The sequence below is a fragment of the Ananas comosus genome, linkage group 15 (assembly GCF_001540865.1).
Source record: "Ananas comosus cultivar F153 linkage group 15, ASM154086v1, whole genome shotgun sequence".
NCBI classification, from domain to species: Eukaryota; Viridiplantae; Streptophyta; class Magnoliopsida; order Poales; family Bromeliaceae; genus Ananas; species Ananas comosus.
This window is the reverse complement of record NC_033635.1, coordinates 4,236,177-4,260,346: the sequence shown is the minus strand read 5'-3', so window position 1 is coordinate 4,260,346 and position 24,170 is coordinate 4,236,177. Positions and strand designations below refer to the sequence as shown.

The following is a 24,170-nucleotide window of genomic DNA, read 5'->3' as shown; positions in this document are numbered from 1 at the left end:
ATCTAATATAGTTGGCTAAGAATTTTATAATTTATACCCGAAGTCTCAAATTCGATATTCATTCTGATTATTTTATATTTCTAGCTAAGTTCATTTATAGAAAATGAATAATGCGAATAATAAAAGCTAGTGTAATATGCAAATTAGTGAAAGCTACAGCTCTCATGCACGTTTCCTTAGTTGAAAAAGTGCCTCTCTCTCTCTCTCTCTCTCTCTCTCTCTCTCTCTCTCTCTCTCTCTCTCTCTCGCAAACACACATATCACACAAAAACATCCATTGTACGTGGCTCATTTAATTCTCTGTCACACACACAAAAATGTGGACTTTTATAAGCCTCCTAAATATGCTGCTCATCCGGGACGAAGCTATACCGAGGCCCAAGGTGGCCAAGGCCCCCCTCAATTTTTCAATATTTATTTAATGATTTTTTAAATTTTTTTTTTTTGGATCATGGATAACTTTGGTCCCCTAGTTTTTCAATATTTATTTAATAATATGGTGCCAATATAACTCTCTCTCTTTCTCCTAATCGGTATATTTTTTTTATGAGTGAAAATATATTAAAAGTTTCTTGCCCATAGAGTATTTTGTAATATATTTTTCTACTCTAAAAATTTTATTTAATAATTTTTTAAAACTTTTATTTATCTTAGGTGAGCTCTTTTATTTGACTAAATTAATAATTGCACTAAATTTAATAGCTATGTTAATTTTATTGACTAAAAAACTAAAAAATTACCGTTAAATTTAGTAAAATTTCTAAGTTATTTTAATGTAATAATATAAAAAAATAATTAGAAGTTAAACATATGAAAATAAAAAACATAAAGTTCATACTTTTACATTATTTATTTAATTAATAATTTTTTAATAAAAAAATTTTAATTAGAAAAAAATTTGTTTTTCTATTCATCTACAAATTATTAATTATTTATTTATTCTCACTTTCAACTTAAAAAAAAACAATTTAAATTCACCGCTATGTTTTTCTATTCATCTACAAATTTTTGAGTTGCTTTTTATTTGATGGATTCTTTTTGAATGATCTAAATATACTATTTTGATTCAGGATCTTTTTTTTCTATTAATTTTTTCATTCTTTTAGTTTTATATTTTTTATTTATTAATATTTTATGGATAATTTAGAAAGATAAAAGCTAAAGCTAAAAAGCATTATAAGATCTAGTACTAAAATGATGGAAAAGCAAATAGGACAAAGTTAATTTTCATTCTATTTATTATTCGACTTAAGACAAATAATAATTCTAGCTAAAAGATTTATTATTCTTAATTTGTCCATGAAATCAGTATAATATCCATTACCTGATATTTGTCACATCGAGATTTTCAAACTATTATTATTTTTTAAATTGGTTAAAAAGTACAAAATTTATCTGAATTATAAACTATTTTAAATTAATTATTTAATCTTGTAAAATTTTAATTTTACCGTCTAACCTTTCAATTTATTTGATTTAAGTGAATTAACGATACTTTGACTTTAAAATTTGAATGCATCATTTACTTTAAGTAATTAGATTAAAATTTTGAAGTTAATATATCGTTGGCTGAGTTAAATCAAACAAATCGAAATATTAGATAGTAACATCAAAATTTTACAAAGTTAGGTACCTTATTCAAAATAGCCCATAATGTCGTATAAGTTCTATACATTTTTACCTTTTAAATTTAGTTCCAAGCCAACTTAGAATTTATATGTGAAAATAATCCATTAATTAATCTATGTATGATGAATTTAGAAGCAATTTTTTGGCATATTATAATATCAAATTTTCGTTTTTTTGGTTTCAAATTGAAGTATGGCTCAAACCTTCTACTTTAACAAATTAAAATTTTAAGGACTAAAGTGAAAATGAGCAATGGTTAGGTACTGATGTGGTAATTTACTTGGCGAATAAGAGCTCAGCAAGAGCAATGCTACGGTACATTAACGACGGTTGTTAACGGTCATTGGCGCGGGCGTTTAACTTCACGGCGGAGTGGCAGGTGGTGTAAATAAAGCGGAATATAGGGGGAGAGGTTTAAAAGCACTGCTTAACTGCGTGCTGGTTTAAGTTAACACTGGTTAAAAAATTAAAAAAAATACTAAACCCACTACATATTTTTCGCATGAAACCGGCCTACTGAACCGGCCCAAGAAAAGGGGCTACATTCAGTTTAGGGCTACGTGTCGAGTTGTTAATGGTTCCGTTCACGAGTGATGTGGTGGACAATGCCCGGGCCACGGTTTCTCGTTGCGCGGGCTATAAAAGGGACCTTTTGCTCCTATCCCAACAATTCGTTATTTCGATCCTCTCACCGTGTTTTGAGAGAGAGAGAGAGAGAGAGAGAGAGTGTGAGTGGAGGCGCGAAGAGCCGAGGCGATTCCTCGCTCTTCTCCGATTCGTGCTACGCTCTTTTAAGGTCTGATTCTAGATTAGGTGTTGCTTTTGTGTTTTTTTTGATTCTGCTTCTTGATTCTTGATTCTAGATGCTGTATATGGGATTTGTGTTATTCTCGAATCGGTTTTTCGATTCCTTGATTTTTGGACTCGATTTTGCGAGGATTTTTATTTTTTATTTTTTATTTTTTAGCTTTTGATGTTCGTGGATATTGGGAAATTTGGGGTTTTAGCTGAGAGGTTCGAGGAATATCTTTTCCTTTGGATTTGATTGAGATCTTCGATTTCGAATCGTTGGGTCTCGATTAGGGAATTTGGAGATTTTGTTGGTAATTGGAGCCCTAATTTTTTCTAGGTCTATTGTGAATAGTTCGATTCGGCTGATCTTTCGAAGCGAGGGTTTTTGAAAGAGGAAATCTTCTATTTTGCGTTGGATTTGCTGTGCAAGGAAAGCCTATGATCGTTTTCTCTCATGGTTTTCTTTTTTAAGTATTCTTTTGCATCTTTTTTTAATAGTCCTTAAGATTCTTGGTGTTTTTGATGTGTTCTTTTTGTTTGATTTCATATTAGTTTGACTTCTTTTGATTATTCAAGCAGCATCTTCAAAAATTTCGATAGTATTGTTAATTCTTTTGAAACAACAACGAATTCGAACCTTTTATAATATTGTAGTAGAAAGGGAAATATTTGAAAATTAGGATATTTAGTACATGCAAAAATTATAGCGAGTGAAACACATATGATTAAAATGGAAAATTTAAGATACTCTTCAAAGAACATGTTTGTTCAGCTGAGTTACTATTTTGGGGGTGTACTAATATTGCTATACTTGTTAATTATTAGGCTTCTTCTCGTCTGAATCGTCATGTGTCCTTCGACTCCTATCTCCACACTGCAAGATATTAACATGAGTTCGACTGACGAAGAACTCATATTATATCTAGGAGGAAGGAAAGTCGGAGACCCAATACCAGCTAATGTGATCACAGATGTTGATCCTTTCAGCATCGAGCTGGAGAATTCTTCTGGTTAGACTGGTTTATGCTAAAGAGTTGCTTCTTTAATTCCTTGTCCTGCTATAACTAATAAGAAGGTACTAAATTTCATTTACTTGTTGACGCATGTGCCACTTCTTTGTTTTGGCTAAATTACAAAGAATCCTTGCACTTTAGCCTGTGTCTCAATTGTCCCCTTGTATTCAAATTTGCATCAATTAGCACTCTACATGTTACCATTTCTTGAATAGGCCCAAATTTTGTGATGATTGTAGAATTTAAATGCAAAATTTTCATCTTGAATGAGCTGGAATTTTGCTTTTGTTTTATGTGAATGTATGTCTTAGCTACAATTTGAAAAGATCAAAAACTCAATAAAAGAGATCTCCACCTTCGCTAGAGCTACCAAAGTAGGCAGTTTATTATTTCAATTTATGCAATTCAAATGTAATTCTACTCCATTTAATATAACCAACAACATCCACCTATTCGTTTTGATTAAATTTGACATCTAAAATCAATAGTCATCCAAAATTATTGAGCTTATTTCAGGTCATGATAAAGTGCAGGATTGAAATGGATGCAATTTTTTTGCACATGGGTAGTTGAGACCAAGGATTCAAGTGTCGTGGCACGGGATCGTGCTGAAAACTTGCTGGCATGGTATGGCATAGTGCGTGTCGTGTCGTATCGATGCATGCCACTCACAAAAAAAAGTATATGTATCCGACACAATGGTGTCGAATATTTATTTTCTTTAGCAACAAAATATTCTAATTGATTATTAGGTATCTTCCTCAAATCTTTTGAACTTATTGAGGAAACAACTTACTAATTTTTTAAAAAAGAACGCTTTGAGCTATCCCATCGACACGAAGGCCGTATGATGCTGATATCTTATTGGGACGATATGGCACATTGGAGATAGGCCGTGCCGATGGGCACTCAAATCCTTGGTTGAGACAAAGGGTAAAGTGGAAGGGGTTTTTTTTATAATTTGGTGTCCTTCGTCTTCTTCTTCAATTTTGGTGTTGGCTATACTTGAAAATTGTTTAGGATTGTGAAGATGGCAATTTTTGTTATTCTAGTGGAAATTATCTCGAGTAATTGGTTGTTCAGTTAGTCTAATATAATTTTTAGGGTTTTATTAAACCCATTTAGTTGCATTAATGGTCCATAAAAAGCTTTACCCTTTAGTTCTTCCACTTTTTTTTATTGTCTTTCCTGGGCAGTTTGCCTCTTTTATGTTAGTTTCCACTTTTAACAGAATGATCAAGGATTACTTGTCTAATCAATATTCATGTGAAATTTTTTTGTATTACAATAGTTCCTTTGTGAAATCTCCTTTGTGAAATTATGTGTTGATTTAGTTCAGAGAATACTCATGTATCGCTGGATGCAAATGATAGTTTCTTTTGAAAAAAATGCAGATGATAATTCACTTATTCTATTAGCTTATAATTATCCTTATCTATTTTAATTCTGTATGAGGTTATGAGCCAATAACATGCTCTTTACCATCCTCAGTAAGCCCAGGTACTCGTAAAAGTTGTGGGATGCTCAAGTTTGCACTATTTTGATAGAGTTTGCGGATTGGACTTTATTGCAGATGTGAGTTATTAGGCAGATGAAAAGCTTGTGGACAATTGTTTGCAGGTCTAGAATATAGTATGTTGAGTGAAAAACCTTAATGCTAAAAGCAGGCTGTTAAAATATCTTTTTTCTCCAAACACCGGGATTTGTTAATGAGCAATTCATTTACACAACAAGCGGTACATGCAAGATAACCAAGCAGATGCGTGTGAACTTGCATGAGCTCACTAGCATACTGGTGCACATGCATATATGCTCATGCAGTAGTGAAAATGAAATTCCATGTAATTGCAATCGCAAACATTCTTGCTCATGCACTTTCAGTTACTGTAAATAGACAACAGTTTACAGAAAAAGGTGTTGGCTTCAGTTTTATTTATTATCAGTGGGAGACGTCTGAGAGGAGGTTTCAACTTAGTTGAATTAAGATCCTAAATTTAAAAGTTGGGTACTTTAGTAAAATTGAAACAATGTCTGAGTTGAGAAGATGTTTCTTTTTCTTTTATTTACAGTTCGTGCAATAGAGATTCTGAACAACCCATTTCCTGAGCTGGGGTGGCCTCAGAAGAAAATGCCAGAGAATGATAGGACTTGTTTTTTGATGTTCTAGTGGTGCTTCAGTAACTTCTCAAATCTTGAATTTCCTGATAATGTTGCGATAGCACATGAATTTTTTATATTAGTTCAGATTCAGCAAGAATTAGAGTTTGCTCATTTTTGGAAGAGCTCAAGAGACCCATAAATCAGGTGGATAAAACTTTGGCTGATATAATTTATATAATTTGCTTATAATAGTATTATCCTAGTTGCATGTAAAAAAATCAGAACTCACTAACTTCACATCAGAACAGTAACCTCATTGCAATACTTAACTAGTTCCTTGAATCCTTCTGCTGTACACTTTCAGATAATAGGTAGGTGGAAAAACAGCTAATGAGCGAAGCCTCTCTTGCAGAAAATGTCTGGTACTTGTACAAATTGGAAGACCAACAGTCTCCTAATACAGAGAATCAGGAAAACAATATTAAGGTGACAAGAACTGGATATTGGAAGTCCATGGATGCTCATAGAATACCGACGAGCGCTCAGACTGTAGGGACGAAAACCACTCTAGAATTTTATGAAGGTCAAGTACCTTCTGGAAAAAGAACTGGGTGGTTAATGCATGAATACCAAGCAGATCAGAAGCCTCAAGGTCTTGCTGCAGTGCAGGTACCTTGCTACTCTTTTAAGTAGTTTTCTGCTTATTTATCTTGACCTTTTGGCTCCTAGTATTTTGATTTTTAATGCATTGGCATTATTTACAGGACTACAGTTCTTTGTGTCGAGTCTTCCGGCAAATTGATCAATGGCCAAATAATGATGGGCAGAATAAATCTCTCAGTGGTGATGCTGATTGTGATAGCTTAGGACGATATCTGCTATCTCTTCCAGGACAAGAAAGTAATTTCTCTTCACAGGGGCCTCTAAACAAATCCCAGGTTTGTCCAAATATGTAATATTTTATCTTTTTTTTCCTGCCTTTTTTTCCTGTTGAGTCTCAATCTTTTGATTGTTTTCACCGAAGTCTAGAAATTCTGAGATTATATGAATTTTTCCCATTTAGTAGAAACTGTAAGACTTAATGTTCCCTCCAATTGTTATTGATGGAATGACATAACTTTTAGATTCCCGCATTGGGTTTTTTACAAAATTTTCCAGATTGTAGCTGGGGATGAGCCGAGCGTGACTAATGCAGGCAGTCTATTGAATGAGCCAAGAAGTGATCACTCTGCTGAGGAATTTAATGCCATGTTCGACATCTCTAATGGCGACTACTTGGAAATAAATGATCTATTAAGTCCAGACTCATCTTCGAGCAGTTCGGGCAATTCGAGTAACAGGTCTAATAAGTTTGATGAGCTCTTCGATGCTGATGCACTACTGAGGGATCTCGTGAATGGATGTAATAGTCAAAGCTTGCAGGAAGAGCGTACAGATTACAGGTTTAGCAGATCTACATTAGTAAGATCAAATCAGGTGGTTATCAGGCCGCCACAGCCAGGTATGGCTGCCCCATGGTTTATTTAGATGCCAATTCTAATCGTCTGTGCTAGATCTATTTTTACATTATTTACATGTACTGTTTCCACTTCATTTGAATAGTTGCATTGGTTGTATCCTGAGTAAGGTGTTGCCCTGCTTGTTTATTATTTCAATTCTCTGAAAGGTTACTTAAATCTTACTTTGTCCTTAAGAGTTGCAATTCTTTCATTTTATTTTATTTTTTGCCTTCTACTCTTTCTTTACTGAAGAACTCCCGCCATAATTTCACTTGTGCACTTAGTTGGCACACATGTCTGCTCAATTAAAATTTCAGAATATGACAAATAACTTACATAATGTAGGTGAAGTATTCTGGTTTTGTTTTCTAGTAGCTTATTTCATTGCCACAAAGCATCCCAATCTTCTTGCTTCTCGACTTCCTTTATAATGAATGAAGTAGGTTGAGGTGTTCTACCTCTTCAATTTTTTTCCAAAAAAATAAATAAATAATAAAAAGGATAAATCTTTATTGACTTCCTTGTTTAGATCTAGCAGAACTAGAAATCTTATTCTTTGCAGCATCTTATCCTTGTCATTGAGGTTTTTGTTGTTCTATCCATGCATATTGCTTCCTTTTTTTTTTGGTTCATACCACATGATAGATTATCCAATTTTCCATCTTAGTCAAAAGTCACCCTGCTGGAAAAGGCTTTTTATTTCTTAAAGTATATTATTTATTCTAATAGGAGGCCCACTAGTTTTAGTCGACAACAACCACTAACATGCTGCATTTGTTCTCTATTTTTCTTGATGACAAAGAACTACATCTCTCAACTTTTATTTGCTTCTGAAGGAAATGGACAGATTTCACAGATCTCCTCTCTCTAGAAAAGTCTAGAGAGATTATACTTTTCTCTCTTGCCTTTCTTGTTTATATGAACATAGCCATCTTATTCCTCTGCTTCTATTCCTTGATTAAAAGAGTAATTCATCTTGGTCCCGTCTCTTTTCCTTTTCAATTGTTTTCAAGAGCCATATAGATTCTCAATTGTTTTCAAGAGCCATATAGATTCTCTTTTCCTTTTCTTTGTATGCTGGATTGTGGGCTTTGGCCTTTTATTTTGATCCATTTTGTTGACATTGCCTGATTTCTACACTGACCTCTGCTACAGGCTCGATCCAAAGCCAAAACAGCAATGTTGTGGTTACAGCTAGCGTGCATGGCAACTCATCAGATGCTAGTTCCCCAACCACTAGTCAAGCTTCTTCATCAACCAAGTCTCACAATAGCAATGTGAACCGAACTCCTCCTGAAGGCTCACAGGGTAATAGGTCTCCCCCGGGGCCTGGAGGCAGCTCTTTTGGTCGGGTTGCAAAGCTTGGGAAGAAGTACTGCTGCTTTGTGCCTTTCTAGGCCGAAATCCGGCTTCGTCAATCATTCTTATCAATGTAAAATAGGAGCAAGTAGAATCCTTTTATGGGTCGTGGACGGCATTGTTTTCTCCAACTATTCTTAGGAACATGAACCAAGCTTTTATGTTCGGTGGAGTAAAAGGGGAGTTATATGCAGTAACACTATCATTGCCTAGATGGGGTTGAACAGATGGTGAAAAATCTCAAAAAAAAGGAAAAAAAAAAAGAAAAAAAAGATTGCAGCTTTGAGTTAGTCTTCGACTTAATTATATGCATTTGTATATATATATATATGCTAACTTGTTGGGAGAGCAGTTTAAAGTTCACGATTGAGACATTATCCGCTAGCAGTAGATCTCCGCTAGCAGTAAAGATCTACATTCTCTTTTGCTCTCATTAATGTCTTACAGAGTGTAAATATATGTAGTAATAAGTTTAAATTGTGTGATCATTTGTAGAGCAAATTTTCCTGTAATCCCCTGCAAGTGTTTTTCCATCCTTGATGAACTAAATATTGTAACCTTTCTTTCTAATATCTAACTTAGACCCCGTTTAGTTATTTCAAAGTCGGTATGGATTTCATGTGATCTGAATGCAGGCTGGATTGAGGAGATTTCAACTATAGTATATTGTGCATGACTATGTGCGAGTTTCTGTGAATATACCATCTTTTGATTTATCACTAACCCTCTCGTTGTTATTGCTTAGGTAAGATTTACCACATTATTTTCTTATTTTAATGATCATATGGAAATAAATTGGCTGATAGTTTCATATCTGAGAAAGAATGGTAGTTTCTTATCACAGAAGGAATCGTATCCAATCTGAGCATTATTCTGTTGTTGATGAATGTACTGCACAATGCCCTCTGTTCGAAAGTGCCCATAGAATGCTTCTCGTTCCTCTGGTTCTTGTCTGCGAAGCTTATTGCACAGCGTCGCAGCTGACATTTATAATCAAACAATCTCAGTATAATGTGTCGCAGCATGGCCAAGCTTACTGAGGTTCCGGTATCTGGAACGTACTTAAGACATCACCTTGGCAGATTTGAGCAAGGTGCTGGTTTGCTTCACATCAGTTTTAGGTTTCTTTTTGTCATTTCATATTGTGTTTGAATCTTGTCACTGTATTCAGCCCCTTTGTTTTCCCTCCCTGTTTTACATCTGCAGGTGGGTCTGAAGCCAAATTCAGCAAAGTATGGTGGCCTCGCCTACTTACAGGCGACTACCACAGTTAGGAACAAGTAAGCAGGTCGTAAAGAGTGTGGATTGTGGAAAATGCTTGGGTTCATCGCATGAAACAAGTACTGCTTTTGAATTGTGTGTATTTACTAAGTACAATCCTTCGTATTATATATGTCAATACGTCAACAGATTACAAGGATAATACTTCAGAGGACTGATAGCAGCTTTAAAAATGTTCACACAGGAGAGTTGATGATTTATTGGAGTTCAATTAATATGATGTTATGAGTACAAAGATGAATATATTTGTTAGTTATTTTTCATGATAGAGATTTTAAATCAATGATATATATCATTAAAAAAATGATTTATACAACAACCTTAAAATCAAAATGGTCTTAAACTTTACAATTTTTACAATTTGTAAAAGAGATTTTCTCATTTAAAAGTATACAACAAGCAAAATTAATTGAATTTTTAATTAAAAAAAAATTTATTCACTATCTAGCGTAAGACTAGTGGTTCGGATCTTTCATGCAAGATTCTGGTTCTCCATAATTAGAAAGTCGTCCGACTTCAATCATTCATTTTATATGCGCCTAATGATATTGATAATGATTTTTTAAAGAAGGTACGAAGCTCCATTTCAAAGATACTTCAAGTGCTAATATCGGTAGTGAAGAGTGAAAGGGACATTTTGATCGCTTGCACATTGGATGACACAGGTGCCTAAAAAGATTATGCCACCAACTTACTGGAATGGATTCTGACAATAACATATCACACTATTAAAAGTACGGAGGAACTATCACCGAGGTAGGGGGTACTTTTCACACTGCCCGGTCTTTCACTTATGGAAGTCTGAACTGATAAAAATGATGGTGGAAATAAGCGCCGTGCTGCGGGCTCAAGCAAAATCTTTTGTCAAGTTTGTGCCGTACTTGTCTTTCTTTGCAAAGTGAATCAGTCTGTCTCTCTACTTGCTAATTTGAATCTACTCCCCCTCAGATTGAGTACAAGAGAGAGAGAGAGTTTGAGAGATGTTATATTGTATTTAAGAGTAGAGATATTATAATTGATTTTCTAAAGAGTGGGGGTGGAGGCCACAACTATATAGATCAGTCTTCCACTTGAGCTATCAAATAAAACGACGCTAAGTGTTACAAAACTATAAGACAAAATAGAAAGCTATAAGCTCCTAAGAAATTACACTTATTGCTCTCTTAAAAATTCTAAAAAACTTTTGATTCTACAGCATTCTTTTCCGCAGTCTCGATACCTGTAGAGATGCTTCTAAAAGGCCCAGCGTAACTTCCAACAGTGATCTCCTTAGGACTTTGGATAATTGTAAAGGAGAAATCGGAAAAAAAAAGAAGAAGATATCATGTCCGTAACAGCTAAATTTTACTATAATATTATAATATTAGGACGATAAAAATTGAATACTTCTTAATTTCTTTTATACTCTTTTTAAGTCCGGAAGTATTAAGGCGACATAATCTCAAACTTCTTAATTTAGTTTGTTTTGAGATTTGCACAAGACTTGTTTATCTACCGTTCACATAGCCTCGAGATTTATATTGTTCACGTGATGAACGATAGATCTGACGATTTAAACGTTAGATATATAATCTCCATCAAACTCTTTTTTGAGAGAGAAAGGTAGCATGCTACCCGCTTTATTTATTTCATTTAGAAATAAATTTAGCTGAAAATGTGAATCAACTAGAATTCGAACTTGGGTCTCGGATACCAACCATCAAGCCTTTTTGCCACTTGCGCTAGGGACGGTCGGTAATCCCCATCAAACTTTTGTTCCTAGCTAGTCTAGGCCCAAAATAGTTTTGAGCTGGACAAGTTCAATCGGACTTGAAATTGAAAACATTATAATACTATTTTGCTTAATTCGATCCTTGATATCTATTTTAGAAAATTTCAGCTCAATCTAAGCTCACATAATGTATTCCAAGAACGTACCATATTTAAACCTGCCCAAAAGCTTGAGGATTTTGGACAAAAATTATATGGGGACCAGCCCCAAACAAGTTTGTTTGGGGCCGCTCCCGGATGGGTGCCACGTGGCACGCAAACCACACAGACCCATTGTTCCTGTTGCTCTCCCTGTTGGGAGAGCAGTCGGATTTTTTTTTGGTGCATCCGGTGCACTAGTTTTGTTTTAAAATTTTTTTTTGTTTTTTAATTATAATTTAATAATATATATTATGATATTTTAAAAATATATGTAAAATAATTTAGAATTCTTTTGCATATATTTTTTAAATATTATAAAATATATATCTATTATCTATTATATTAAATTAAAATTAAAATTTCAAAGTAAAAAATGGTGCACCGGATGCACTGAAAAAAACACGCTGCTCTCCCAAGAGGCAGGGCAGCGGGAGCGGGGGACGATGGCCTGCGTGGCTAGGGTGCCACGCGGCGTGCATCTAGACTGTCCTCAAAAAAAAAAGTTTGGACATGGTGTCCACAAAATTTTTGCCCGAAGATTTTGGCCTAATATGATGTGCCAACTTTTTATTTTTACTATTATTATTTCATACGTAATTATTATTCTTATAAGTGAATTTTGATTTTTTTTTTTTTGACATGTGAATTGGCTAACTCTTCCTTAAGCTCAATCCTTAATTTCTCAAGCACTGGAGTATTAAACTATCACTCTTGACTCTTTTTCAATGAGTACGTTTTAACCTACTTGTAGATCGCACAATTCCGTTCACCTCAATTCGATCTCATGCATCGAATCCGCGTCTTCCTATCCAGACACCCCCGGAGCCCTACCACAAGACCATCATGTTCTGAAAGAGCCACCAATTCGTTTGCATCACACCATTCTGAAGGTAGTTTGCAATCTCTTTAAGCCTTCGACTCAAATTTTAGACAGACGATACCAATGTAAGCTCAGCAAAAGCCTTTCAAATTCAACCCAAACTTCCAAGCATACAAGGATTAATACCGACTCAACGCATAAACAAGTTAAGATGTTTGTTCTGTCGAAATTGAAAGAGGCTGTATGTAGTTTCTGATTTCTAGCTGTACGCTCAATCTCGATTTCACCGCAGTAGGATACGAAGTCACGCTTCCGCGTTGTACATGAAGTCGGGATTGGTGCTCGCAGCTTCCAATCACTTCCAGCATCCGATCTCCAAATTTGCCAGTCTCCTTTAAACATCAGCACTTACAGCTCAACAAGGTAAGAAACTTTCACAATAGATATTAGATAAAACAAACACGTCCTAAGTAGTTGTGTAACCACAAATATTGCCTCCTTTATTAATATATTCTAAGCGGGCATTTCGTCCTGAGATAGAAGGGGGATAAGGGGTAATTCCGTAATTCCACCCCCCTTCCCCCATCCCAAAACACAATTAAATGGCGGGTGGGGTTAACAATCCCCACCCTCCGAAATTGGGGTGGGATTAGTTAATCCCACCCCTATTTTATTTTTTAAATTTAAATTTGAATTTTAAAATTTAAAATTTAAAAATTTATAATTTGTAATTTTAAAAATAATATTTATAATTTTAAATTTTAAATTGTTATTTTTAATTTTTAAATTTAAAATTGTTATTTTTAATTTTTAAATTTAAAATTTGATATTTTATATTTTTAAATTTAGATTTGATCTTAAATTTAAAATTTAGAATTTAAATTTTTTAATTTGAGATTTAAAAATTAAATTTTAAATTTTAAATTTTTCAATTTTAAAAGTTATATATTTAAATTTAAAATTTGTAATATAAATTTTAAAAATTTATATTCAAATATAATATAAGAGACAATATTATTATTTTTTATTTATAACTACCTACTATTCTTCTTATTTTATTTCATCTATCAAAACGTTATTTTTCTTATTCCCGTAAATAACTCAATATTTATCCAAACGCAAAATTGATCTATTTCAGACTTATAGCTGAATTTATATCTATATCTAGAATAAAAAATTTAAATTTATATCCCAACCAAATAAAATCTTAAGACTCTTTCTTGTAAAGTTAAGAATCCCCCCTTTGGCCTTAGGAATCTCTTTTGTTTTTTAATTAGTTTTTTATTTTTTATTTTGTTCTTTTGGTGAGATGTGTATACCGTATACGAAGTGATACTTTTTGTACATTTGTTGGATTGAGCATTGATTTGATAAAACAATATACGCGGTTTCATTGACCAATGATGAGTCCAGGGCCCACCTTTACCTAATATTCTCTCCCTAGTCCCTAGTACCACCAACATTGCGCTTAGGCGTTTGGTTCGTGCTATTTTTTAAAAATTTTTAATAATTCAATAAAAATAAAAAATAGATTTCTAGTAATTCAATTAGAATAAAAAAATATGACGGTGTTTGGCTAAATGCACTAAGTAATCTAGTTGGTAATATTAAATTCATTTGGAAATAAGATTCACCCCAAAGTACTAATCTCATTTCCTTGAAAGAGGGTGGGTATCCTCAAATTAATGAATTGAGATAATCATAATATGTCTAATCTTTTTCTTTCTTCCTACTTGCCGGCTAATTGATATTATTTTTCTTACTTTCTCTCCATTTTTTCTAAAAAGATGTTGAAACTTTTGGTAACATTACCTAAAATTAAATAAATAAATAAATAAATAAATTGTATATTTTTTGTAATATTAAATAACATGGCTAATTAATATTACCATGCGAACAAACACAGGAATTCCATATTCTTAGTAATAGGATGAATATGAAAAGATTCTCGGATATCTTTTATTCATAGTAATCTTTTATAATGCGAACCAAACGCATATAGTTAAATGATTAGGTCTTCACGCAATTAATAATATTTTAAAATTCAAAACGATAGCGATCAGATTTAGCGATCAGAAAATATTACTGGATCAAAAAATTATAATAATGATGATTATTATTATTATTAGTTGAATCAGTAACTCCAGCATGATATTATAGATATTTAGTTATTTTTTACAAAATTGATACTTGATAATTGAATATAAAATCAGCAAAATCAATTGCAAATAAAATTCTCAAAATGTTAACCCAATTTTAAGTTGTTAGATCTGTGATCTGACTTGATAAAAACACTCACCAATTTGCTCATAATCAAATTGATTTACTAGTTTATTAGTTGTACTGTGTATTTGAATAACTCAAACTAGATTTTTGACTAATCCGGTTTGAACAGTTAAACCGAATCACATTATGGTCAAAATCGAACGGGCCGGTTTGACCCTAGCTTTAAAAATGTCGCAAATTACTTAAACCATGGGATTATTTAATTGCATGCGATGGCAACATCTCACAAGTTTAACTATATGTAAAGTTAACAAGCCGATTAAGCTTAATTTGTCATATCGCAATTGGTAATATATCAAATAGGACTAAAACAATTAATAATATATATTTAGTTATCATGTGCCACTAACGCAATTAGTAATAAAATTATTTTCGCATCATTTTCACTCTGTAGTTGTCGCCTAATAAATTTGACATAGTCTTATGCTATTCTTTTGTTACCCCCTACCTAGTAAAGAACCGTTTGATGTAACTCTTTTTTAAAAAAAAAAAAAAAAAAGCTTTCACATTGCTTGTAAACTTACAAATTTTAAAGATCTCTTATAAATTTTAGAGTAAATATTAAATATCATTCATGTAATTTTATACTTTCTCACTTTAGTATAATGTGGTATAAAGTATATCAATCTAGTATCTTGTGATTTTATTTTTCTTTTTTCGTCAGTCCCTCTGTTAACTTTTCGTTAAATCATGTACAAAAAAATTTCAGATACCCTATGTATAGTTTATCACAATATTTATTTTAGTATCTTTTAATTTTAACTTTGTCATTGATTTAATAAAAAAAATTAATGAAGTAAATAATAAAAAAAAATAAAAATAAAATCACAGAATATGGAAATGATACATTTTACACCACATGGTATTAAAGTGAGAAAGTGGGAAACCACAGAGGTGATATTTGAAGTTTTTCCTAAATTTTATATTATCATATAATTTAAGATGGCAAGAATTTAAACCTAATTTTAAGGGCCATGACACAGATTTAAGCCTAATTTTAGAGGCATTGTAGAAATTAAACCCCCAATTTCGCAAGAGTATAGATCATTATAATATTATTATTGATGAATCAATATTGCTATATTTTAAATCCTCACTTAAAGTTTAAACACTTAATTAATTTCATACTCACGTGGTTTATTTAGCAGCACGTGGCAGGATTATCCAAAATAACAATATCTCCCACAAGCGACCTCCTCTGGAGGGAATACGCTTGATGCACTCCAAAATGCACCCGATTGTTTGAGTAGAATTATTTTTGACAATTTGTCTTGAGTTGTTTTCAATAATTTTTTATGAGATTAATATTTTGTACAATAAGACATCAGAGTCAATACGAAGTTCTAATCATATGCTAGAGATTGATAGTTTGATCCCTGCTTTTAACTTTCAAAGGAATGAATATGCTTGACGCGGAATCCTTTAGAATTCTGTAGAGGAAAAAAAAAAATATTACTGTTCATTAAAATTGATAATTAATCAAATATGAATATGACATTTAAAAGAAAAATACTTTACTTCAGATTGTTCATGACCTCTGTTAGAAAATAACTTTATTTGCATTGGATGCACTCGTGCATTCGCAAACCATCTATTGGCTATTAATCAATCTCATATCTTACTTCAATTGCCAAATTTATCAGCAAAGAAAAAAATTACGAAACTTAATTAATGGACAATAAAAAGTAAAATAAAAGATAAAATCAAGAAGCGATAAATATATAGTGTACAAAAACTATGCCAATACGACAAGCTAGTACTAGAAAATAAACTATTGAGTATATACAGTATTGAATTATAGTAAAACTAGTTTGAGGTTGCTTGTGAGTTGTTAACATCGACACTTTTTTTTAACGTGTGGAGCCCTTCATAATTTTTTGAAGAGTTATCTTTAATAATAATCATTGAAATATGATAGTAATTGTTGAGAAATTTGAAACTAAAATTAATTCGAGTTACCCAAATTTGAGGGCCACAAAAAGAGGTTCTAAATTTTCCACAAATGAGATCTAACAGCAGTAGAAAATTCAAATTTGAGAGTTTTTAAATTTTCCACAAATGAGATCTAACAGTGGTAGAAAATTCAAAGTTGAGGGTAATTTTTGGGGTACACTTTTGGGTACCCTTAGCAGACCCCTTCTGCAGAAACCAAAGTCAGCCTCCGCAAGACCAACCCGAACACCAGCCCAGCTTAATCAGGAGAAAAAGACAAGACGTAAAAGGAAAGACAAGGGCATTTTCGTCATTTCGCGCACTATAAAACCGTTTCCCTTTTGCTGACGTCGCATCCCCACCCATCTACTTCCCTCCCACCTCTCTTGATATTTTTGCCTACACCAAATGCAGCTGCAATCGGCGTACACCTAATTTAATGTAAGTATTATTATTTAAATTATGACAAATATATTTAGATATTATAATTTTTTATAACGTAGATATTTCTAAATACCGAAAAACACATCAAATAAATTAGAAGTTTGATGGTAGGGAATTCGGTGTATGAGATGGACTTATACACCAGGTGCAGGCAATAGTTTCTTTTCTCTACCCACCTTCCTCGGTGTTTCTCCTTCAATCTCATTCTTTTCTCTCTCTACTTGCTTTTTCCTCTCTCTCTCTCTCTCCTCTGTTGCCTTCGCCAACTACTCTTCGCGTTGCTTCCCGCATACAAACTACAACGCCGCAGAGATATAGATAGAGAGAGAGAGAGAGAGAGAGAGAAACTAATAAGAGAGAGAAAGTAAAAGAGAGAGAGAGAGTAAAAAAAGAGAGAGAGAGAGAGGTTGCTTCTAGTGAACACCATTGCCCACCTCTTCCCCCTTCCTCTCTATCTCTCCTCGTTTATAATGCGTACAGGCTATATCTATTTCCCACACTCTTCCCCCACCTCTCTCTTTTATTAAACACGTCGTCCCACATTCCTTTTTTCTTTTTTCTACAATTCGTTTCGCGCGCAATCATTTCATTCCTCAGTAATCAATTAAATCACCTTTCATGGGCGCGCACTTCTCCAAGAGGGCCGGCGACTCCGGCGCGGCGGCGGCGGCGGCGGCGGCGGCGACGGGCGCAGGAGGGGGGATGGAGTACTCGTCGGAGCTGAGCTCGTACGAGGCAGCGTGCCGCGTGGACCCGGAGCTGCGGTCGTTCGACGCGGCGCTGCACCGGCGGACGAGCGAGGCGATCACGGCGCTGGCGTCGGGGGTGGAGGTGCGGGCGCTGTCGCTGGGGTCGCTGCGCGAGGTGACGGGGTGCCTGCTGGACATGAACCAGGAGGTGGTCCGCGTCATCCTCGACTGCAAGGAGGACATCTGGCGCAGCCCCGACCTGTTCGCCCTCGTCGAGGACTACTTCGACTGCAGCCTCCGCACCCTCGACTTCTGCTCCGCCCTCGAGCACTCCCTCCACCGCGCCCGCGACTCCCACCTCCTCGTCCACGTCGCCCTCCAGCGCTTCGCCCAAGAACACCACCAAAACCCCGATGCCGATGCCGATGCCGATGCCGATGCCGACCCCGAAGCCGGCAGGAGCAGGTACGCCGGCACGCTGGAGGAGCTGAGGCGATTCACGGCCGCCGGCGACCCCTTCACCGAGGAGTTCTTCGCCGCCTTCCACTCCGTCTACGTCCAGCAGCTCTCCATGCTCGACAGGCTCCAGCAGCACAAGCGCAGGCTCAACAAGAGGATCCGCACCATCCGGACCTGGCGCCGGGTCTCCAGCATCATCTTCGCCGCCACCTTCGCCGCCGTCCTCATCTGCTCCGTCGTCGCCGCCGCCATCGCCGCCCCCCCCGTCGCCGCCGCCCTCGCCGCCGCCGCCGCCATCCCCGTCGGCTCGATGGGCCGCTGGATCGACTCCCTGTTCAAGAACTACCAGGACCTGCTGCGCGGCCAGAAGGACGTGCTGCGCTCGATGCAGGTCGGCACCTACATCGCCATCAAGGACCTGGACAGCATCAGGGTCCTCGTCGCCCGCGTGGAGGTCCAGATCACCTCCTTGCTGGGCAGCGCGGAGTTCGCGCTGCGGGACGAGGAGGCCGTGCGGCTCGGGATCGAGGAGATCCAGAGGAAGATGGACGAGTTCATGCAGAGCATTGAGGACTTGGGGGAGCAGGCCGATCGCTGCAGCAGGGAGATCCGAAAGGCGCGAACCGTCGTCCTGCAGCGGATCATTCGGCACCCCAATCGAATTTCCGGAGACTGATGGTAATTGCACCTCACAACCCTTTTGCACGATGATTACATTAATTCAACTCGTATTAGATTGCGGATGCTTGTTTACAATTATTCCATTCCGTATTTTACTGAATAACGGGAGCTCTCTTGTTCATAGTATGTATTGTATTGTTCATTAGATGGTCAAGGTGGTGACTTTGTTTAACAGTTTTGAAATTTTTTAATAATGTTGCTTTGCCCATTTCAAAATTTTTCATTCTTTCTCTTTCAAGATGAACTTTTTTTTTTTTTTTTTCAGTTACTTAGCTAACAGTGGTATTCTTGAAATCAAAACCATATGCGCCAATCCATTCTCGTCATGCATCAGCTCGAGAAAAAAAAATTGATAGCTTTAGTTTTATAACCAGTTTTCTTTTGACTTCTCTGCTGCTTTTATCAAAAGGTTCATCGAATTTAGAAATTTTCACAGAGCACTTTGCCTATTCAACTTTTAACACCATAATGAGGAATTTTGAGTGGTTAGTTCCCCACGCCAATCTCATACTCAATTTCTTAATCCATGGATTAATTTGTCAATTGTTAGGGCACTCCTTTTGCCTACTGGCTCTACTAAGGGTAGCTCCTCTACTGTGCCCAAGTTTGTTCCATGAAACAGAATTTTATTGCTCTGTTATACTCCTAAGCAATCGAGAGTGTTAGAAGAAAAGTCTTCTGTGTTGCTTGTTCGTCAGATGATAGAAATTAATCATTCCTTCAGGATTTGGCTTTAACGGCTTGAAGACTACTATCCGACTCTCACTGAAAGAGATGTTAAGGCAAGATGTAACTGTATGAATAGCTTTTGTTACTTTGATAAGGTCTTGGCAGAGAAGGGTATCTGCAACTCTAGAAACAATCACTGGAACTTATCTGCTGTTCGACGGCAGATATGCAGATGCTTAGATTATTTCGTCTAAGCATCCGAGATGGCATGCATCCATGACGCGTGCTCTCTGAATGTTGTGATTGTGATATGAAGTTACCTCTCCGAAGAGAAGAGAGATGATCTAGTCCACAGCATGTTAGAACTAAAACTGAAAAGATCTAGTTCGTCGGGTGCGAAAATACCAAAAGAGAATCGAGAACGAGAGAAAAAAAATAAAGCACACAATATTTACGTGGTTCGGCTATCAACCTACATCCACGGGCAAAGACGGAGCGGATCTTCATTATAATCAAAGTGGTGTACAAAATATGCCTCTCTCACAAAACCCTAATTCCAAAAATACATCCATATTCTCTCTCTCATCTTCCGCTCTAAACCAATGAAATAAAGGGTATATTTATAATAGTGGCTAAATCCTAATACAACGAGAAATACAAATCCACTAAGATTAGGAATATCTCAATAAAATTAGGCATAATCCAAACTTAACTTAATGGGATAATCAAAACAGAATATGATTAGAAACCTTGCGGTACTAGAATTCGAGACATATCTAACACAGCAAGTGTTGAAATTTAAGTGAGTGGTATTCCTAGGTGCAACATGTTCTAGAAGTTGATTTTCCTCATTCTTTTCCAGGTCCTATCCACTATTATTGGAGACATCCTTCCCTGATAGCATGTATTTATATATAAGGCTACACCAGTTGAACGTGGTTTGGGTGAGATCAAAGAGGGATAGATTTCAAGAACAAGGAATGAGGGCTACTTGCCTAGGATTTATAGACCTTGTCTTAGGATTCAAGCTAGGTTGTGTATGCACTTATCTGACCTTGCTTAATTCAGATGTGAACTAACCTAACTGCCAACTTAACAAAGGGAAAACTGTAGTGCTGATGCCACATTGTGATTTATGCTATCCCTTTCCAACCTGGCTTCAGTCGAACATAGCCAACTGTGAATCTTGAAGTCTAAACTTCATCCATGTTGGACATAAAATAACGCTATCGTGATGTTTCTTTTACCTGAAGGAATTTGAATGAGGACCTATACTATACTAATTTGAACTGTATTAGCTCAATCTGTTCATGTATGAGGACATATGCATCTGTTTTTACTTTGTTGGTCATTTCCTTTACCGACATGTTAGGGTAATAGGTATAGAAGATTCTTTATTGTAGTATGTGGTATGCCTTGATATTTTACTTGGCAAAGTGTCAGCTCCATATTTTCATCTTGTACATGTGATAGATTTGGAATCCAGACCTTGTAGGATTTTACTAGGACAAAGTCAATGGTTGGGTTCATTATTTAAAATACAATTTAGTAAACGAAGGTTGGAACTTTTTGACTTTGAGGAGCACTACCTAAATTGTATCTGGACCTTCGGACAAATGACTTAGTAACAGCTGATTTCCTTTTCGTTTTCTTTTTGATATGTGCCACTTGATTCATAGTATTGTGCAATTTTTTAGCCAGCATTTAGCATTAGTGGGATTTCATGGGCCAGAGGACCTGGATTTGCTCTTGAAATCAATATCTAGTTTGCTAATTCCCACTTTATATATAACTGACTGCAATAGCTAGCTTATTAGTACTTTGTTCTGAATCTCACTAACAAACTAAATATTAACCTCAAAAGTTTGTTTCTAGAACCTGCTTTAAGACAACAATCTTGGAGATGCTAGAAATGAATTAGCAGTCCAGCATATGTTAATAGATCAAGAGGCTAACCTTGAGGATCAATCAATAAACGGACCATGGTTTTATAGTACTATCCTTGCAGCAAAATAGCAAATAGGACCAATTTCTCTGAACAATGCTGAAAATGAAATTGGGACTTTCAATAACCAAAATCTTTCAATTTCCAATGTGCAAGGAACAATTTATCATAATATATATATATATATCCCCTAATCAATTTTACAATTTTATTCTGTCAATCATACTCGATTGCCTAGTTTTGCAACAGCCAGAGATTTAGTTTTTATGTTCTTCTTGTTGGGGAGTTTCAGTTCAACCTAGTCCGCATGTGTCCAAGGATCTGACATATCTCATGGAACCGTCTAGTCCAAAAGCTTAAGCCTATTAAGTCCAGGCCCATTATTATATCTACCTTATACTCTCTTATTAATTATCTGATATGAGACTGTTCATATGCGAATTCCTCTCACTAAGTAGAGTATAAATACTTTGATCTGTTTCTTTATAACAAACAGCTAGCTCGATAAGTCAAAAGTTCATACTTTGATCTCTTTCTGTATATCAAACAGCTAGCTCAATAAGTCAAAAGTTCATGCTTTGATCTGTTTCTTTATATCAAACAGCTAGCTCAATAAGTCAAAAGTTCATACTTTCTACTGTGGTGAGAGCTTATATTTGTCTGATGATTCTTGGTGTGCTTGGTCATAATTTGACAATTTCACCTCCTACCAAGTAACTGGTGGCACTTCAAATGGACTTATCCTCGAAAATTGACGTGCTTTATATTATGAATAGTCAGTTTGTGGGGTTGTCATCTAAATTTTGAAGCTGTATGAACTTGAGTGCAAGATCAGTTGTGATATTAAGCAAAATAGCTTTGTCTAATTTACAAGTAGAAGAATGTGCAATTATGTCTTTTTTTGTTATGTCAACTAACATACTGCATTTCTTGCATGTATGTGTTCAACAATATTCTACAATGTGGACTGATAGAAAGCGATAAAACAAACAGTACTTATTAATTATATTATTTCTATTCTTACATATTACAATAGGAAGTTAGTTTTATATAATTCGTGCAATTGTAATTGCACTTGGAATGCACCTAATCGTCCAGCAACAACCAATTTAAGGCACAGACAAAAGCCTATATCACATATGCCCTACCCATTCCATGTACACTTCGGATGAAATGCTGTTTGGAGACTCTAAACGGGAATGTTGGCCACCTTAAAACTCTGCAGGTCACTTATTAAGTTTATCTCTTCTTGTTTAGGATCATCAGGTGCTTGGTACCTCTATTTACTGTTTCTTGTGGAAAAGAGATGGTCAGTTTTTCCTATAATTTCCTTTTTTCTTCTTACAGATTTTTATAGCCGGTGTCAAAGATTCTACATCTTGGTCCCTAATAACTGATTCAGAAAAGTACTACTCTCCAGCTTATGATTAAACTAACTTCTGTCTAACATATATAGTGCAAAACATTTGTTACAAAGGATTACGCTGGCATTTCCTTTCTGAAATCGTTTACAAATTTACCCTTAATTCATGCTGTCCAGAGAATTGATTAGCTCTGCAGTCTGCCTATAATGACACTTGAAAGCACATTGAAATCGACTAACAAGAGAAACCTGTTTGCGAGTTTGACTACTCTGATTCTTGTAGACTCAACTGTTAATCTCTTTCTTGAACTTTGAATTTCTTTATGTGATTGGCCCTTTACACAAGTGCCTTCATATCAAGATCTATATCTAAGCATCATCAGTTTTACTGTTAACTTACGGCTAAATATGGATTCATGATTGCCTCAATGGAGAAAGTAGCAGCAGCAAGTTCTCATTTGTCTTTGTTTTCGTGTGCAGAAACCGGGTGGCATCAGCTGAGAATTAAAAACCATGCTGTTTCTGAGACTAACAATAATGCGCGGTTTGCAAAGGTCGCAAAAAGTTCGAACCCTTTGGAGTCCTCATAACATAAGCTATCATTCTAAACCTTCATTATTTATTACTGAAACTCTGTTGTCTGTTCTGCCTTGCCTGTAACATTTATATTTGTTTTTTTTCCTTTATTTTTCTTTTATTACTGCACACTTCTAGTAGGATAAAATCTGGTCACTGCCTTTATTTCGTACAGTTATTATTCTGTAAATAGCGTGAATGTTAATGAAAAAAATTACATTTTCTTCTTGTTTTACATGCTATTAATTTCAATCAAGGGGAGAGATCAAAACAAAAGGGAAGGGAGATTATGTTTTTTTTTTTTTTTTTTTTTTTTTTTTTCCCAAATTTCAACTGGCACCTGTATTTGTAAAAAGTGTAAATAAAGAGATAAAACCCAAAAGAGTGGCAACAATCTTTGATTCTGCTTCTATTTTGCTGTCTAAAATTACTAGGGGTGAATTACACAGCTGATCAATGGACTTAACAGTGAAATATCATTTTAGGTCATCAATTTTTAACTTGTTTCAATTTAGTTATCAAACTTTAATTTTTATTTCAATCAGGTCATTTTAGTGATTTTTTTCTTTAATCTTTGAAATGAAATGTAAAATAATATATAATTTAGCTGTCGCATCATATTTTAGAGATGAGAAAAAATGTATCAGACTTACGTCAACTTTTGAAAATTTTGATTTTACTGCATGATCTTTTAATTTATTGATTGGAGCTAATTAGTGACT

The 24,170-nt window shown here is 35.3% G+C and overlaps 2 protein-coding genes across 11 annotated transcripts; both read left to right on the top strand.

Annotated features, from left to right (window-relative positions):
- LOC109721041 (UPF0496 protein 1-like) lies at window positions 193–23,683 on the top strand. The gene is made up of 3 exons (XM_020248443.1): window positions 193–228; window positions 17,594–18,892; window positions 23,353–23,683. Exon 2 carries the CDS (start codon window positions 17,685–17,687, stop codon window positions 18,888–18,890), a length of 1,206 nt encoding a protein of 401 aa, XP_020104032.1. The 5' UTR covers window positions 193–228; window positions 17,594–17,684; the 3' UTR covers window positions 18,891–18,892; window positions 23,353–23,683.
- LOC109721042 (NAC domain-containing protein 17-like) lies at window positions 2,307–8,995 on the top strand. Of its 10 annotated transcripts, XM_020248445.1 has the most exons (6): window positions 2,307–2,425; window positions 3,247–3,431; window positions 5,947–6,203; window positions 6,299–6,472; window positions 6,693–7,035; window positions 8,189–8,995. In XM_020248445.1, exons 2-6 carry the CDS (start codon window positions 3,269–3,271, stop codon window positions 8,428–8,430), a joined length of 1,179 nt encoding a protein of 392 aa, XP_020104034.1. In that variant the 5' UTR covers window positions 2,307–2,425; window positions 3,247–3,268; the 3' UTR covers window positions 8,431–8,995. The 10 variants fall into 10 exon arrangements, with proteins under 10 accessions (XP_020104034.1, XP_020104040.1, XP_020104043.1 ...); XM_020248451.1 differs by lacking the exon at window positions 3,247–3,431 and having other exon boundaries at window positions 2,316–2,425; window positions 5,899–6,203; XM_020248454.1 differs by lacking the exon at window positions 2,307–2,425 and having other exon boundaries at window positions 3,295–3,496.